At 38.9% G+C, this 15,904-nt stretch overlaps 1 protein-coding gene across 1 annotated transcript in view; it reads left to right on the top strand.

Annotated features, from left to right (window-relative positions):
* The window catches only part of MSANTD1 (Myb/SANT DNA binding domain containing 1), a gene marked incomplete at both ends in the record, with an annotated part of 33,340 nt that extends 19,387 nt beyond the window's left edge, over nt 1-13,953 (top strand). Inside the window, 2 exon segments of the mRNA XM_082315470.1 lie at nt 3,936-4,220; nt 13,713-13,953. Of these exon segments, the coding sequence (XP_082171596.1) occupies nt 3,936-4,220; nt 13,713-13,953 (526 nt within the window).
* Nucleotides 13,954-15,904: the final 1,951 nt, after the last annotated feature.

Raw genomic sequence — 15,904 nt, 5'->3', positions numbered from 1 at the left:
TTGTTTCTTACTTAATTTTTCTGCCTGGCTTGTTCGCTCAGGCAGTGATTTGCCCGAGTTCAAAGCATTGAATGTTTGGCCCATCTTCCTCTCTCATTTCTGGACTATTGCATCCCAGCCTTACTAGTGTCCTGTCTCTTTTTAACTTCTTCATTTTTCATTAAAACAAACAGACAAACCAAAACCACAGAGAAGCAACAAACAAAAACCCCAACTTTACATTTTGGATGCAACTAAGACCTGCTGTGATGAGTTACAGTAATGACTGACTTAGAGCACTAAATTCATCTTTGCTTTAGGCTTCAGTTCTGCCAGGGTTATGCTTACCTTGGTGCAGGCAAAACCTCTCAGCTGTCTCACTAGGTTTTTTGCTCTTCTAGCAGTTGTAGAAAAAAATATTTAAAAAATCAGTGAATCCTGAAACTTGGTATTAGTATTACCAAGTTAGCTATTTGGTTTGTTTTTACCAGAAAGCTAAACCATCACCACTATGCCAGTGACTGTTCTCCGTGTTTGCCTCCACCTGCAGCGTTCCTACTTCTTTTCCAAAGGACTGACACTCCCTTCCCCCTTATCTTCTCATCTCTCCATCTATTTCATCCTTTTTTTCTTTATGTGTGAGCCAGACTCCATGCAGGTAGATGGTTGCTGCTGGTGCTGCTTTTAAGCTAACAAAGTTCTCTTGTCTACCTCCTGGTAGTGATCCCTTTTTTTAGCCCAGAGCTATGGTAAGCAGTCAGAAGTGGAAGAATTAGTATCCATTCAGTGCATTCAGAGCCAAAGAAATGTCTGGTTTTATATAGCTGCAACCCTACAGCTGTGTGGGCAGATAATAAACTACAGCTTTTCCTTCAAAATCATGATAGTTTTGTCAAAATGGGGTCCGGGTACACAGCTGAGCTCAAACATCAAAACCAAGGTGCTGACCTACTCGGGCAAAATACTTACTCCTCAAAACTTCTGCTAAGCAGTAAAACAATAAACATGGAAGATGTGGGCCTGCTGGTGACTGGGGTGGGTGATGTAGTGACAGCACATGCAAGTAATTAGGGTGAGGATACTTGGTGCCTTTATCTCGGTCTTCATGGCCCAGGTCTCTCGGGCTGGTGTGCCTGGAGCAGCGCTAGAGGAAACACCAGTAGTGGAAAGGATTCAGTCAGGGATCATCTCTGAAAGTCTGAATAGCGAGGGAGGTCCCTGGTGACTGAAGAAAGGCTGTTGTTGAACCCATCTTCAGAAAGGGCAAGAAGAGGTGTTAAAAGTTGATCAACTTCCCTTCAACTCCTGGGAAGATCATGGAGCAAAGCATCTTGGAAGCAATTCCCAGTCACCTGAAGGAGGAGGTGGTGACTGGAAATAGCCAGAATGGATTTGCTAACAGTGAATCATATCTGACTGATCTGCTTGCTTTCTGTGATTAAATGACTAGATCTGTGGATGGGTGTAGAGCAATGGATGCTTTATAGCTTCACAGTAGAAAGCCTTTTGACATGGCCTCCAAGAACATCCTTGTATCCAAGTTGGGATGTTATACTCCAAATGGACAGACTACCAACTGGTTGAAAAACTGGCTGGATCACTGGGCTCAAAGAGTAGTGGTTAATGGCTTGTGTTCTACCTAGAGGCTCATTCCAAGTGGAGGACTGCAGGTGTTTATACTGGGACATGCCCTGTTTAATATCAACAGCCCAAAGGAGGAGATGGTGGAGTGCACGCTCGCTATTTTGCAGGTGACGCCAAAGTGGGTGGGGTGCAGTCTGCACATGCGAGGGCAGGGCTGCCATTCAGAGGGACCTCGACAGGCTGGAGGAACGGGCTGATAGGGACCTCAGGAAATTCAACAAGGACAAATGCAAAGTCCTGCTCCTGAGATGGTCAAATCCCCTGCACTGATACAGACTGGGGATGGACTGGCTGGGCAGCAGCTCTGTTGAGGACTTGGGGGTCCTGCCTAATGCTAGGCTAAACACAAGTCTGCCCCCAGAGCAGAGTCGGCAGAATACCAGCTTTGAGCTTTTCCTATCCTTTCTGGCACAATGTTTTGCAGTCCTCAAGGCTCAAACCGTGTCTGGTGAAGTCTTAATGCAGCTGCTGGACTTTGCACTGGCACGGCTGAGACGTGCTCACGCATGGCTTTTTGCTCTCTCGCCCGTGGGGTGACCGACCGTGGTGAATGCATTGCAATGAGCGGCTGAGGATGGTAACGTTTTAAACCCCATTGCTTGAATATACTGGGGGTTTCAACATGGGCACACAAATGTGAAATGTAGACTTGCCTAGTAGCTTATAATCGTTTAATTGATATGTTTTTCATGCAAATAGCCTAAACAATTGAACTAAAAATAATCAATATCAAGTGATGGTTCCTGTCAGCCCTGTATTTAGCTATTTTGTATCTGTGCTTGATGGATATGCATGTATTTGCTAGATATGCTCTGACTATGAAATTGCAGCAGCAGGTTGTGAAACATGTATGAAATTAAAATTTTGAATGCATAGAGGGCATAAAATCCGGATGGCTGTGGAGGCTTTGCTATGCAGGACTATGATGTGCATTTCTAAATAGCTGGAAAAGCTCATCAGACCTTGCAAGGACAAGGAAAAAAAAAAAAGAGGAATCCTTCAATGGCTTTAAAATCTAAGCAAATCTTTCTGCCTTCTTTCCTCACTGGTGGATTTCCCCTTACCCTAGGCTGAGAGCTGTTTAAAAGGAAGAACTTCAAGTTCTCACTTTAAAGTTTGGCACCCTTTTTATCGTGTTTACATGTTATTTAATTCTATCCTTTGCAGGACCAGTGTGGGCACGATGGATTCTGAGGAGGAAAAACCTGAAAGGCTTCAAGAAAAGGGGGTGGGCCAGGTGTCCAGGAATAGTTTTTGTCCTTTTTTCTGCAAATGGAAGGCTCTTGCTAGCTGGGAGAATCACATTTGGTTCAGCTTTTTGTTCATTTGAATGAATCCGGTTTATGAAAATGAAGCATAGTCTTGCCTTTCCTGTTGTGTTCCCTTGCTGCATTTTGATTTAGAGTAACAAGATCCCAACTGGGAAAGGCAAATGAAAAGAAAGTTTGGGACTGTAGCTGGGCACTGGAGTTTCCTTGAGATGTATAATTCATCTATACACCTCAGCTTTATATTTCTCAGTAAAAGTAAATAAAATGACAATGGGTACCAAGTGGGATAGCAGTGAACTTTGTGTTAGGACTGAATAATAGATCTCATGATTAGATGCATGTGAAAGACAAAGTCATGGTTGATAGACCTTTCACTATAATGTTTTTGTGCATGCTGTTTATAATGCATTATTAACTTGTTTTGTTGGTGGTTTTTTGTAAATTAATGGAATTCTATACTTCTTCCTACACTGATCTTTATTCTGTAACAGATGAACAGACATCTACATCTCATGGTTTTTACTAGGATGTTCACCTGGGCAATTCAGAGCTTTTAGGCAGTATTAGGAAAAGGATATGAATTATATTTATAGCCACTTGTATTCATCATGGAAAATAAATATTCATTCTTCAAAGCATGGAAGGACAGGGCTGCCCGTAGTTTGGTAAAGGCTGCGGTGTGTTGCGTGCTCTAGTTGTCAGGGACCACTGTCAGATTGATTAGTCTGGCACAATGTAAGGGGAAGAAAAATTATTTTGCAACCAATGTACTGTTTCCATTAGAAGTTGTAATGTTCTTTATTTGTGTTGAATTTCATTTGGGGTTTACATGCAACTTTTAATCACAGGTCAAAACTAGGAAAAGAAACTGAAAGGCTTCATTGGAGATTAAAAGGAAAAAAGTGTCTAATTTTATTCTCATTTAAAGCATTCAGTTCAACTCCTAAATGTGACCAGAACAGATGTATTGGGATAGAAGATCTGTATGAAACGTACTTTTACAGGAAAGCAAACTTTAATGTTGTATGCCTTTTCTTCCAGGAAATTAAAATGTATGACTGACAGTGAAACTGTTGCACCTGACTGGCCTTACTACAAAACCATTGATAGGATCTTATCCAAAGTGACAGACCACAGCGATGTGAAAATGCATGAAAATCAGCAACCAGGTCCTTCTACATCACAGACGGAGGCCTCGCAGTCTCCATCAGCTAAGTCTACACCTCTGTATTTGCCATATAACCAGTTTACATATGAAGGAAGGGAGGAGTGCTTTGAAGATGAACATTCAGAGAGCTCGTCAAGCTTACTTTCTTACAAGCTGAGGTAGCATCTGTTTTACCCCCTTTCTTCTATTTCACAGAACGAACTGGATCTGCTATGTAAAGGGGACACCCTAGCACATTTTTCTCTAACAGCTGTTGCATCTTTTCTGTAAATCACAAATGAGATCTGTTCCCCAGTCTCAGCCACTTTGCTGAATTAGGGGTATTTTCTTTATTCCTTTATGAGAGGCTGGAAGGGAGTAGGAAGACTGGGCAAAAAGTTGTATAATATTGCCAAAACTCAGCATGCATGTCACTGCTCACATGAGGTGGAGTGTTTGTAATAGGAGTATAGGCATGTTCAAGAGAGCCCTGCCGTGCAATCAGAGATATAACATACTGCTTAGATGATTTTTGGCTTGCTCTAGTTTTGCTTTTGGTACGAGTATGAAATTTCTCTGGCTTCAGCTATTATTAAAATGGTGAAAAGATGCAAACTAAATATTTCTGTGGACACCAAAATGCTATTCATGCAGTTTGAAAGTACATTGCAACATTTTAAATACAATTGAGAATGTCACTTTTTCAAAGTAAATGCTAGTTTGAGAATGCAAACATGTGTTTCCTTTTTTGATAATATTGGAGTTCTCTGGAAAGCAGGATTTTAACAAAAGGCAGGGTTGTACACTTGATACAAATTGTAGACTTTACTGGTCTCATTTTTCATCCAGAGTGGTGTGAAATAAGGGTCAATTACAGTTTTCTGGCAGGAAAAAAAGTTGGTCCTAGAGATCCTTAGCATGAGTCTGTGAGGCTTTAACTGTAACAGTAAAATTATCTGTCAGTCATGCAACTGAGAAGGTGTTGAGCTGGAAGAAGAACCAACCTAACAAGTTCGGATTATTGTTTCCAGGCTTGCTCTTAGATGAATAAAACTAGGGTAAATTCATTCAATCATTCAAGCAAATACCCCTTGAATAGCTGATTATTTTTTAAAACTTGTTTTTTTAGCCTTCGGCTATATATTAGAGTGTATAATTCTTGAACTGTAGCAGCCTTTTTTTTCACAAGCAACACTTTTTTTCATCGTAGTTCATTGTAAGGGGTTGATGCCCCTGATATGCACAGTCTCTCTTGATTTAGGATCCACAGACTCCAAGATCATATTTCTGATGCAATAACTTTTTTCCCAATTCATAATTTGATTTCCCATAATATTATTTAATATTTAATTAGAAGGTCACTTTTCCACAAACGTGAGGTATAGTTTGTTCACTGGACTACTTGATAACATCAGACTTTTTAAAAATGCCAGATGTTAAGTTTCTTCAGCTTAAGGACAACACAGATTTTGTACCGTAGGTGACTGGTAGGGGAGGACAGAGGTCACCACACCAGGTTTCATTACAGAGTGTAGACAAGTCACCCCAGAAGTCAAGCTAATCCACCACAAATACTTATCTATTGTGCTTACACTTTGCACGTGGACTCCCACTCTCATGTAGATGCTTTCATTTACAGCTAAACTGGACTTAAGCCACTCTAACTGAATTATTTCCACAGTGATAAGATCTGGAAAATTTAGGCTAGAATGCATTTTAGCCAGCTTCAGGTTCAGTGTTTTTTTTACTTTGTCCAAAGTAATTACCTAACCTGTTCTAGTAAAAAAGATTTTAACTTTACTTGGCCGATTTAGAAACTGCAGATCATTTAAGCCTAGCCTTTAATGGCACAGGCTGGCTTTCAACTGGCTGCAAGTCCATATGGCAGGTAATGACGCTTTGTCCTTGCGGTAGCTCAGGCTGCAGTGCTGCTGTTGCCTGGATGGCTGTGCAACAGGGTTTGGGAGCTGGAGGGAAGGGCAGGCCAGCTCTCGGCGCGGCAGGACCTCCGTCATACGTTGCTCCCTCACTTACGAATGCAGCCATGCTCTCGCAGTCTCTACTGTAAAAGAATTTTGTGCAATAGAATATTGTGCATGCCATTTAATAGCAAGATCTGTACATATTCACAAGTTAAAATACAGTTCTGTGTTTAAAAAAAGAAAAAGTTGAGCGGTAGATACCACTTGAGAGATTAGTATAACATTTCAGGTGAGCATTGTGATCAAGTTAAAAATTAGAGGGTGCTTGTGATATTAATGGGGCACGTATCTGGAAGGAGGAAAAGTGGTATTACAGTAGACATAGGGGGTTTTGAAAAGCTTGTACAGCTTTGACCTGTTTAGTTTAGCCTGATGAATGAGAGAAGAGTAGGGAATGCTTTTTTGGCTAGAAGGAAATACAGCACTTGCTAATGATATCAGACGGGTTAAAATCACTTAGAGCTGCCATGGTAAGACATGGAAGATAATTCTTTTAGAGTTACTAATGGAAAACTATGAACTGAGAAGCAGTTTTCAGCTTAAGCAATTAGTGTGTCATCCTGTATTTGAAGAACACTTTGAAATAGCCAACAAGAGAAAAAAGAATTAGCATACAAAATTTGGGTGCATCTTGGCTTTTTTGTAAAAGCCCTTGCCTCTAAACGGTACACAGGTGATCTAACAGATTCAAAAAAGGAACTAAAGACAATACTGGGATTTGAAATTGAAAGAACATTTCAGGTCCTCAATTTCCCTCTCAATTTTCATGCTTCATGGCTACGTAAAACAATTATTTTGAAACATATTTTGAAAAATATACGCATGTATCTATATGTAAATATAGATGCACTTTACAGCTGTATATTTTACAACTGTATATTCCTTATTTTTCTGTGAAGCAGGCCATACACAGAGCAGTCAACTGTACAAGGTAAGCTTATGCTGTGGGATTTTTTTCTTCAGTAATAAAAATCATGATGTTATGGCAACAAAGGATAGCGAAAAAAACCTCAAACGGTAACTTTTTTTAAGTCAACTTTTAAAATTCTGAAAACTTTACTGTTATTCCCTGAAACTCTCAAACACAGCTTTTGAGTGTCAGTTTGTATTTTCCACAGTATCCTTGAACATAGCACGAGGCTACTTGGCTATATAAATTACAACTTAAAAAAAATTATTGAATTTAATGTTTAGCTTTCATGATAGAGAAAAATGTCAAGATTTATACTTCAACAAATACATACATAGTCTCAAGCTAAAAATAGTTGAAACTGGGTTTGTTTGCATTTTATTTGAAATTCTTTGAGTTTGGAACCTTCTTACAAAAAACAAATTTTGCTAGTTAGTGATATACAATTAACTTGGGATAAAATTAATTTCTATTTTTGTTGCAACTTGCAGATGAGAAAAACGTTTGGAATCCCCATTTCCCTTTAATGGGGCATCTGCTATTTGTTTAGTATTGTTCTAAAACTGCTCTTGGGCTTCAACAAAGCTTGTATTATTCTGCAATGTCCATAAAACATCTGACCATAGTAGAATTATTCTGTTATGGTCAGATAATATAAGGCAATGTGGTGGAGTCTTGTACTGCAGCTTAAACTTTTAAAATCAAGATTCCTGACACCACTACAAATGACTTTTTATCTAATTGAAAATGGTGTTTTTTCACCATATGGATTAATTTATACTCGTTATTTTCATTGTTAAATTAATGATAGAACATAATTATACAGACTGTGAATGTGGTTCAGACTTCATATGTTCTGCCATTTCTATTGTACTGAAAATGGGGGTGAAAGAGTTACTTTCATAGATTAATACACCATAATAAAACCACCATGTCATCTAGTCTGACTTCCTGTTAAATAGCATCCATGTATTTGAATTCAGTTATTCTGGTGTGGAGCCCAGCAATGTTATGGAGAGGGTTCTGAGACATGCTTCCCTTCGGCAGAGGACTATTGCACTCAGGAGCCCCGTGTCTTGTTGCCCTCCTCTTCTCTGTTCCTGTGATCCGTTTGAGTCTTCGAAACTTTTTACTAGATATCCAGTCTAGATCTGGTATATTTAGAAGATGGAGAATTCACTCTTCTCTACAGGACTCTGTTGCAGTGATTAATCCCTTGCTTAAACCAGTGTCTTGTTTCTAGTGTGAATATAGTGAATTAAACTTTCAGATGTTACTTCTATTTATCTTTCTTTTCACTATATTGGAGACCCTTTCAGTATTTTTCACTTTTTGCCTCAAGGTAGTTGTGTACCGTGATCATATGGTCTTTGGTATTCTTTAATTTTTAAATGTAGATGAAATAATTTGGTATAGAAGGTTTACGCATGGAGAAAGAGTAAGAATTAGTAACGTGAATTAACCAAGGTATGAGTTGTTTAATAGAATTGCATTAAAACTTGGTGAGGATGCTAATTCAGGAAATAACAGTTTTGGCAAAGCCTTTAATCTTTCTAAAATTATGCCATGGCTATTTAAAATCTGAATGGGCAGCATCTACAAAGAAGTTCGAGCTTTAGGCTATGCGCATTATGTAGTGCATCTTAACTCATTATGCAGACTTGTTATCATAGCAAGATGTTTTGCCCAGCCTCCAAGACATTTTTGTGGTTCTTTTCTACACTTTACTTCAAGGATAAGCCTCATTAATTCCTGAATGCATTTGGCTGTATTTGAATGAGCCTAGTTTACCAGAAGATCCAGGTTGCCTGATCCTCAGTCCTCAAACTCTGAAGATATTTGTGCCACCTCTACTGTTAATATTACTTATTTCTAGATCATTGCTAATTATTTTCCACAAAGATATGGGTTACGGAGGTCTACTCAGATTTGTACATAGCTAAAAAAGCACAACCAAGTCAGAAACAGCTGTTAGCTGTTGAAAGCCATAAATTCCAGAAACCGATGGTACTGGAGATCCATTTGCCATGAAGTAATCAGAGAGGAAGAATTGTTTTTATGGTTTTGAGGAGGTAACACATTTTGGTAGACAGATTACTCTCTGCATTCAACTCCTGCTTCATTAATTATTCACACATATCCCTGAAATGAGCCTTATTGGGTGAGTGTAGGCAATCAGTGAAGGAACTTCTAATTGAACAGTGAATTAAATTGATCTTAGGTAGACAGCCAATGTGTTTGAGACTTGCCTAATATCTTGCCTAATTATATCTGGAAGTTTTGCTTTGTTCCCCCTGGTCTCCAATATATACTGTCATCTCTGCTCAGCCTCCTAGATGAGAGGGGACATTTTTTCCCTCGGTGTGCTTCATTTGAACCCTGCTGTCTGTTTTAGAGCATAGTGTGGAAATAGCTTTGCAAGGTTCTGCTTGGAACATGGTCCCAATTCCAGAGCTCTTCCACACTTTGTTTGCGTGGTCAGGGGAATACCAGTGCCAATTCTCTTGGAGGGTCCCTGCCGTAGACACTGGAGGCCCAAGAATATCAGCAGATTGTATTTGAGGTCCTGGATTTCCTAGACCCCTCTTTCCTCCAGATTTCAAAATCTACCTTCAGAGACTAGACTTGGCAAAGCGTGGAGATGCTTCCTTGGCAGAGGCTGTGGATGCTGTCAGGATTTGTCGCACCCCTATTGTCACAGAGGTGTTGGCTGCACAGGAATACAACATGGAGAATCAGCAACAGGAACCGACTGGTGTTTGCTACAGCAAACATTGATCATTTCTTATGCTCATGCCTACAGATTGGCAAACTAGACATACTCCTAGCTGAAACTATCTGAGGATACTGATGCTGGTGGGTTACTCAGTGCTGAACCCATATTCTTCTCTCTGCTTCCCTCTTGACTTTGTTATAAAAAGTTACTGACACTGGAGAGGTCTCTCTGATGTGCTACCTAGGAGACCTAGAACTTCTCAAGAAAGATGGCTCAGTATCTGAGGAAACACTTCAGTATTCAAATAACTCCTTCAGGCATCACTGGACATTTTACATTGTTTCATGTTGCTGAGGGTTCTTTATTCATAAATTAGATTAATGAGATCCTTCTTTTGTAGACCACTTCTCAAGAGCTCTCCTTCAAGAGCGATTCTGCAAGAAGAGACTTGGATTGTAAATTCCAAGTCCTTACTACGGACTTGTGAGTGATCATAAAACCCTCTCATTGATAGCCACTATGGCTGGAGAGAAAAGGAGATTGGGAACACCACCAAAGCTAGGGGTGTCTGAAATAAGTATTTCTTTTCAATTAAGGCTGTCTAATTACCAAGTCTTGTTTGTTAATTGTAAACAAACCTAGAGAGTACTTAGGAGACCTTGAAGAATCCTTGTGCCCTGGCTTTTGGGGGGACTTCTCTGTGCTGAAACTTGATTTTGAGCAAGCACTTGTCAGCCGGTACTGTCTCAGTCATTAGCAGACCGCAGATACTGCTGACGCAGTTCCCCAGGTAGCTGCCATCACCACCAGATGTTTTGCCCCTCTTTCCTCTCTGGGGCTGCACAAGACAGTTATTGTCTTGGACGGAAGGTTATACGTCTTACAGGTTTTTGATGGACCACATTTGTTTAACTGAAAAACAGATAAAATCCTATACAGACTCTAGGACAACACTTCAAAGATTTTTTTTCTTCTCTTAAAAATAAGGCTTATTTTAGATCTTTCAATCCAAATCACTCCATCTCCTTTTTTATGGCGTTTGTTTTTTTTTTTTGGTTTTTTTTTTTTTTTTTGGTCCCAATTGAAATTAAAAACCAAATGGCAGCACAATTGCCAAGAAAGTCAGGCAATACTCAGTGCAGCTCAATGCCATTGACATGCCTCAGATTTTCTCTCTCATTCCTTATTAAGGACCACTCTCACCAGGGCTTACTTTGACAAGACGTAAGCCCTCTTGTGGCTCTAGGAGCCAGTTCTTACTTGTTTCAGACGAGGTCTTACTGTAGCAACTTTCTAGTACTGTATAGGGAAGAGGATAGAGATCCATCGAGTTTTCAATAATTAAATCCTCTGTGAAGACAAGTTTAAACTCAAAAGGTGACTTTGGCTAAAATAATACCATAATATCAGAAAGTTTCTTGCTCTGCCTACCAGAAAGCATGCATTCTTTGTGAATATGAGTGCAGTGATGGGAACCTTGGAATAACAGATTCAGTGCTGTCCTTAGATGGCTGTAGACCTTTTCCACTTGCTTGACCTCTTTGAGAACCACATTTCAAATAATTCTGGCCCTTAGAGTTAATGGAGGCAAACAGAATTTGCCATCAGCCAAGACCCATTCTTGCAGGATTGTCTGGCTGTGATAATCTCAGTGATCAGCTGCAAGCTTGACCCGCAGTTTGAGCAGAGCAGCATGTATTTATTTGATGTGCATTTATTTGATGCCCCAAATCAAATACGATATATAGAATCTGCAAAGGTGAGTTTATTTTCTATATCTTCCAAAGTTGTGTTTAGCATAAAGATGATGACTTCTCCTTTCCCTTAGCATCATTGTAGCAGTGTAGTGGTGATAAAGCCCTTTGAATTGTACAAGTAACTTTAAATTCTTGGATAATCTGAAAGCCAGCGGTCTTTGTTCACTATGTTAGTGTACATTTATTAAGGAAGATTGTTGTTCTTTCTTACCTATGCACAGGGGAACGGCACATTTAAATGACTAAACAGTACTCAGTTTCCCTCAAGACCAATTCTAAATTTTTTTCTCTAAGATTTTAATAGCATTTACTTTAATCCACTTGTTTCTTTTCACAGACCTCACCCTTTTTGGGTCATTGTGCTCTTAAATGTCAAGGGGATTGTGTCTTTTTGTTATATTTTCATTAAGTCTTTCAGGTGCTTAGGATTGTTTATTTCTCTTGCTGAGAGATCTGAATGTCACAGTCACTGTTGCATAAAGCCTGTCAAGTAGGATAAGAACATGAATGAAATTATGATACAAATCTGCCACGCCTGAGTGACCTCCCTCCCCGCTCCCCTTCTTCACATTAATAAAACACGTTCCTCGAGAGTTCAAGTTATCCGTATTCAAGGATGTCTTGAAATCTGCAAGGTGTTGACATGGCATACTACTCACAACTGTGCTATCTCGTTATTGAGTTTCACCTGGAAAGCACACTGTGTTTGCAGAGCACGACTGAGATTGCTGTTTGTGTGAAGGGACTTCAAGACCCATTATCAGATAACTTTGATGTTGGGGACCCCAGTCCGGAGTTACAAACAGTATGAATGGACACGGGGACTGTCACTTGAAGTTAGAAAAGCAGTTATCCGGCTGTACCCGGAGGTTTTTAAGATGTGTAGTTCACTTGCACATTTGCCTTCTACATGCCTTTCTTCCTCCTTCACAGTTCAGCATGCTTCTTTCTGAGATTACAGGTTAAGAGAAACAGATCTCTGTGAGTGTGTTCTGACTTGCAGGCCGTGTAGGCTGGTTTTGAATTCATCCATTGCAATGTCACCCCAAGTTAGGACGGCCATCTTGAGAATGCTGTCTTTACTGCTAGGTTTATCTCTTTCTTCCAAAACAGAAACTCAGCATGATGCAGCATAGAGAAAACTCTTAAAATATTACCCAGATTGCACATGGCAGTTCTATAGATTTCAGCTGAGGATGTACAATTTGATACATGCTTGTCTAACTGTTATACCCTGAGAGAGCTTAGAGGCGTTCTGCTAGACTCATCAACATGACTGGATACATAGACAGCCTTGGCTTCGGAAATCTGGTGTTCTCCAAGGGCTACAAATATTCTTTTTGAATTGCAGAAGACCTTTTTTTTTTAAACCCAAATAGCAATTAATTACTACATCAAATACAGAGTCTTGCCTTTATGTTATGGTGAAAACAAAACTATTGGCAGAGGGTTATAGTGTGCTTCAAATTGTCGTTAAAATGTTAGGAGTTTGAAGGGAAGTATGGTTTGGTTTGTTAGCTGTCCTACTTGATAAAACTTGTCATTAACCTAAATATGAGAAGAAGGTAGCCATAGCATCCTGTGTTTGTGACAAATACATTTAATTAAAAAAAAAAAAAAATCTTAAAGTGCAACTGGCAAATGCCTCTAAAAGCAAGTATGAAAGGTGATCAGTCTGTGACCTGTAAGAAAAGAAGCTTGTAAGCTGTATTGTGCTAATCTTTTAGGTTGTTTGTAATGTTTTGTGATGGAATATATAAATAAGTTGTCAGTGCAACTGCTGTGTCTCCGTGCAAGGGCAAATCCTGAGACTACTGTGCTGTAGTGGGATCAGCCTTACTGATGCGATGCTTTAAAAAACAAGCTGTAACTTACCACCGCACGTAACAGTGCAGCGCTTTCTCCGGATGGGACGGTTATTGCAGCTTTAGAATTGGAGTTTTAACGGCCAGATGAGCAAAATGTCTCTCCCAATACAGTTTATAAATTGAATGCGTAAGAAATGTCAAAATTAAAAAAAAAAAAAAAAAAAAAAAGAGATGCCTGGTATTCTGTAGGGAAAATTCTCATTAAAAAGAATGAGATTTAAAAACTTCTTTTTTTACAGTCTGTAACACTATGAAACAATACAGTAAATACTTATGTTTTGGCTTGAACTTGAGAGGGAATTTATTGGAGAACATAGCGGGGTTTAAAAATAGGACTAGGTTGTAGCTTGGCCAAGAATGTAGTATAGAATTCTAGGTTCTAACATAGTTTTTTTTTATAAATATGAGTTTAATTGTTAACAAATATTCACATTTCAGAGCTGAAGAAAGACCAGTTAAGAAAAGAAAAATGCAAAGCTGCAGCTTCCAAAAGAAGAAGCTAAAATTAATGGAGGCCATGTTGGAAGAACAAAAGAAGTTGAGTAGAGCTATGGAAGAAACCTGCAGAGAAGTGCGCAGGATTCTGGATCAGCAAAACATCATTCAAGTTCAAAGCTTACAGTTACAGGAGAGAATGATGAATCTACTGGAGAAAATGATCTCCAAATCTAATGTGTAGTTTCCTTTGTGAATGCCTCTGAGATTACTATTGATATTATAGATATCCCTTTATTGCACACCATATGTGTGTCCGTTGCCCTATTCCCAGGTTTTCCATGGAAATTAAAACCCTAGTGTCATCTTAGTTAAGCAAAGAGAACAGATAATGCAGGGTGAGAGCTATCCAGTGTGATAAAATTAGTGCAATATATGCCCAAGTTGAATTATTTTTGTACGGAAAGGTTAAGGGATGAATAGCTCTGGGAACTTCAGTACTATTTATGCCTAGGTCAGGTATTGTTTTACAAACAGCGGTGTTGTATATTGCTTCACATCAAGGACTGTAGCTTGACCTGTTGTAGGAGAACGAAATAGTGCATTTCTAAACGTGGTAATTGCATCTTGACTTTGCTGATGATTAAACCCTGTTTTGAAACATACGCCATGATTGTACAAGTGACCTATGGTTCTTGTGAAGAGCTAGCTGGGACCATGAGATACATCATTTTAAACTCCATGCCTGATATGCATAGTACTCTAAAGTATTAGGGTAAAAATAGTCTATTCAAATACACTTTTGATATAAAAAGAAAACCCCCAAACCACCTTACTATATACTGAATACTAAAATGTATAGAAGATACTTGAAGTTGCTTTTGATATTAAATGTTTAATTTTTTTCATTATTAACTGGAATCTGTTGACTTAATGAACAACCAGCAATGAAAACTCCATTTATTCTCTATCACAAAAGAAAAATATTGTACTGTGTGTATATACAAATATATATAATCTATCAAATGAAATAAAGAAAAAGAAGAAACTTATTTATTATTGCTGGGCAGATAGTATGCTTTGGGACAGTGAAAAATACTGGGAGAGATAACCACTGTCAAAGGCTTTTAATTCTTAATTGCAGCGTAAAGATCTCCTCTACTGATGCCCAAAATATAGAGATGGCAGTCATGAAGAACATTCAGCACCTCTACAGCAGGATTTGCTGGTGGCACAGCCTCGGTGTGCAATTGGATGTTTCAAGGTGGGGTCTGTAAGGCAGATCAACATCGGTACACCACAAGAGGGAGCCGGAGGCATAAAGGATGGTATTTAAGTCGTTAAGATGAAGTACCAGCAAGCGTTCTTCAGTGAAACGTGACATTGAAATAACCTTTAACATAAATTAAAAAAATTCGTCAGCTGAATTTCCTATATACTATTTCTTTTTGCGTTCTCCTTGAAAAACATATTTCTGCTGCTTTCACTGTATTTCATAGAATCATAGAATCGTTTAGGTTGGAAAAGACCTTTAAGATCATCAAGTCCAACTGTTAACCAATTATTTTAATTCGCAAGACCGAAGGTTAGATTCAGATATAAAAGTACAGAAAGTATAGAACTAGTGTTAGTACTGGGAACTCAGGCCGTTTTCCATTCCAACTATTAAATAATATCCCCTCCTGGAGCTTTGTTTTTGAGGGCATTTGCATTTTCCGATATAATTTAACATATTGTTGTCTAAGCTAATGTTAGCTAAACTATTTTAAAACCCAGACCCAACCAATTAATCTGTAATTATGCTTGGTGTTATACTCACCAAGCAAATTAATAATTTGTGGAAATATTTCTTAGAAGATCCTGCAGGTATGAAGATTAAGAATGATTAAGTATGTAAATGTGGCCCATTCCTTCAGAGTTTAGTTTGTGATAACAGGATAATGCACATGGAGTAGGAGACTGAACCTGCAGAAAATGGTGGCTGCTGAAGTATAAACGCAATAACTTTCCTTCACTCCGCCTTTACTACAGTGATTGGGTGACTGGAAAAAGGGCAAGAGTCTGGTGTCATTCTGCAAAGACAGGGTGACAGCTGACATTTAGCAAAAGTGAAATTCCAAATACTTTTGTGTATGTAAACTGAATTAGTCATATCTGAAAGAGAATCATGAAACCTTACTATATCTCTGCCTGCA

This window comes from Platalea leucorodia (genome assembly GCF_965183815.1).
Source record: "Platalea leucorodia genome assembly, chromosome: 6".
Lineage (NCBI taxonomy): Eukaryota > Metazoa > Chordata > Aves > Pelecaniformes > Threskiornithidae > Platalea > Platalea leucorodia.
The sequence above is the reverse complement of the archived record's forward strand: the minus strand, read 5'-3'. Positions and strand labels throughout refer to the sequence as shown.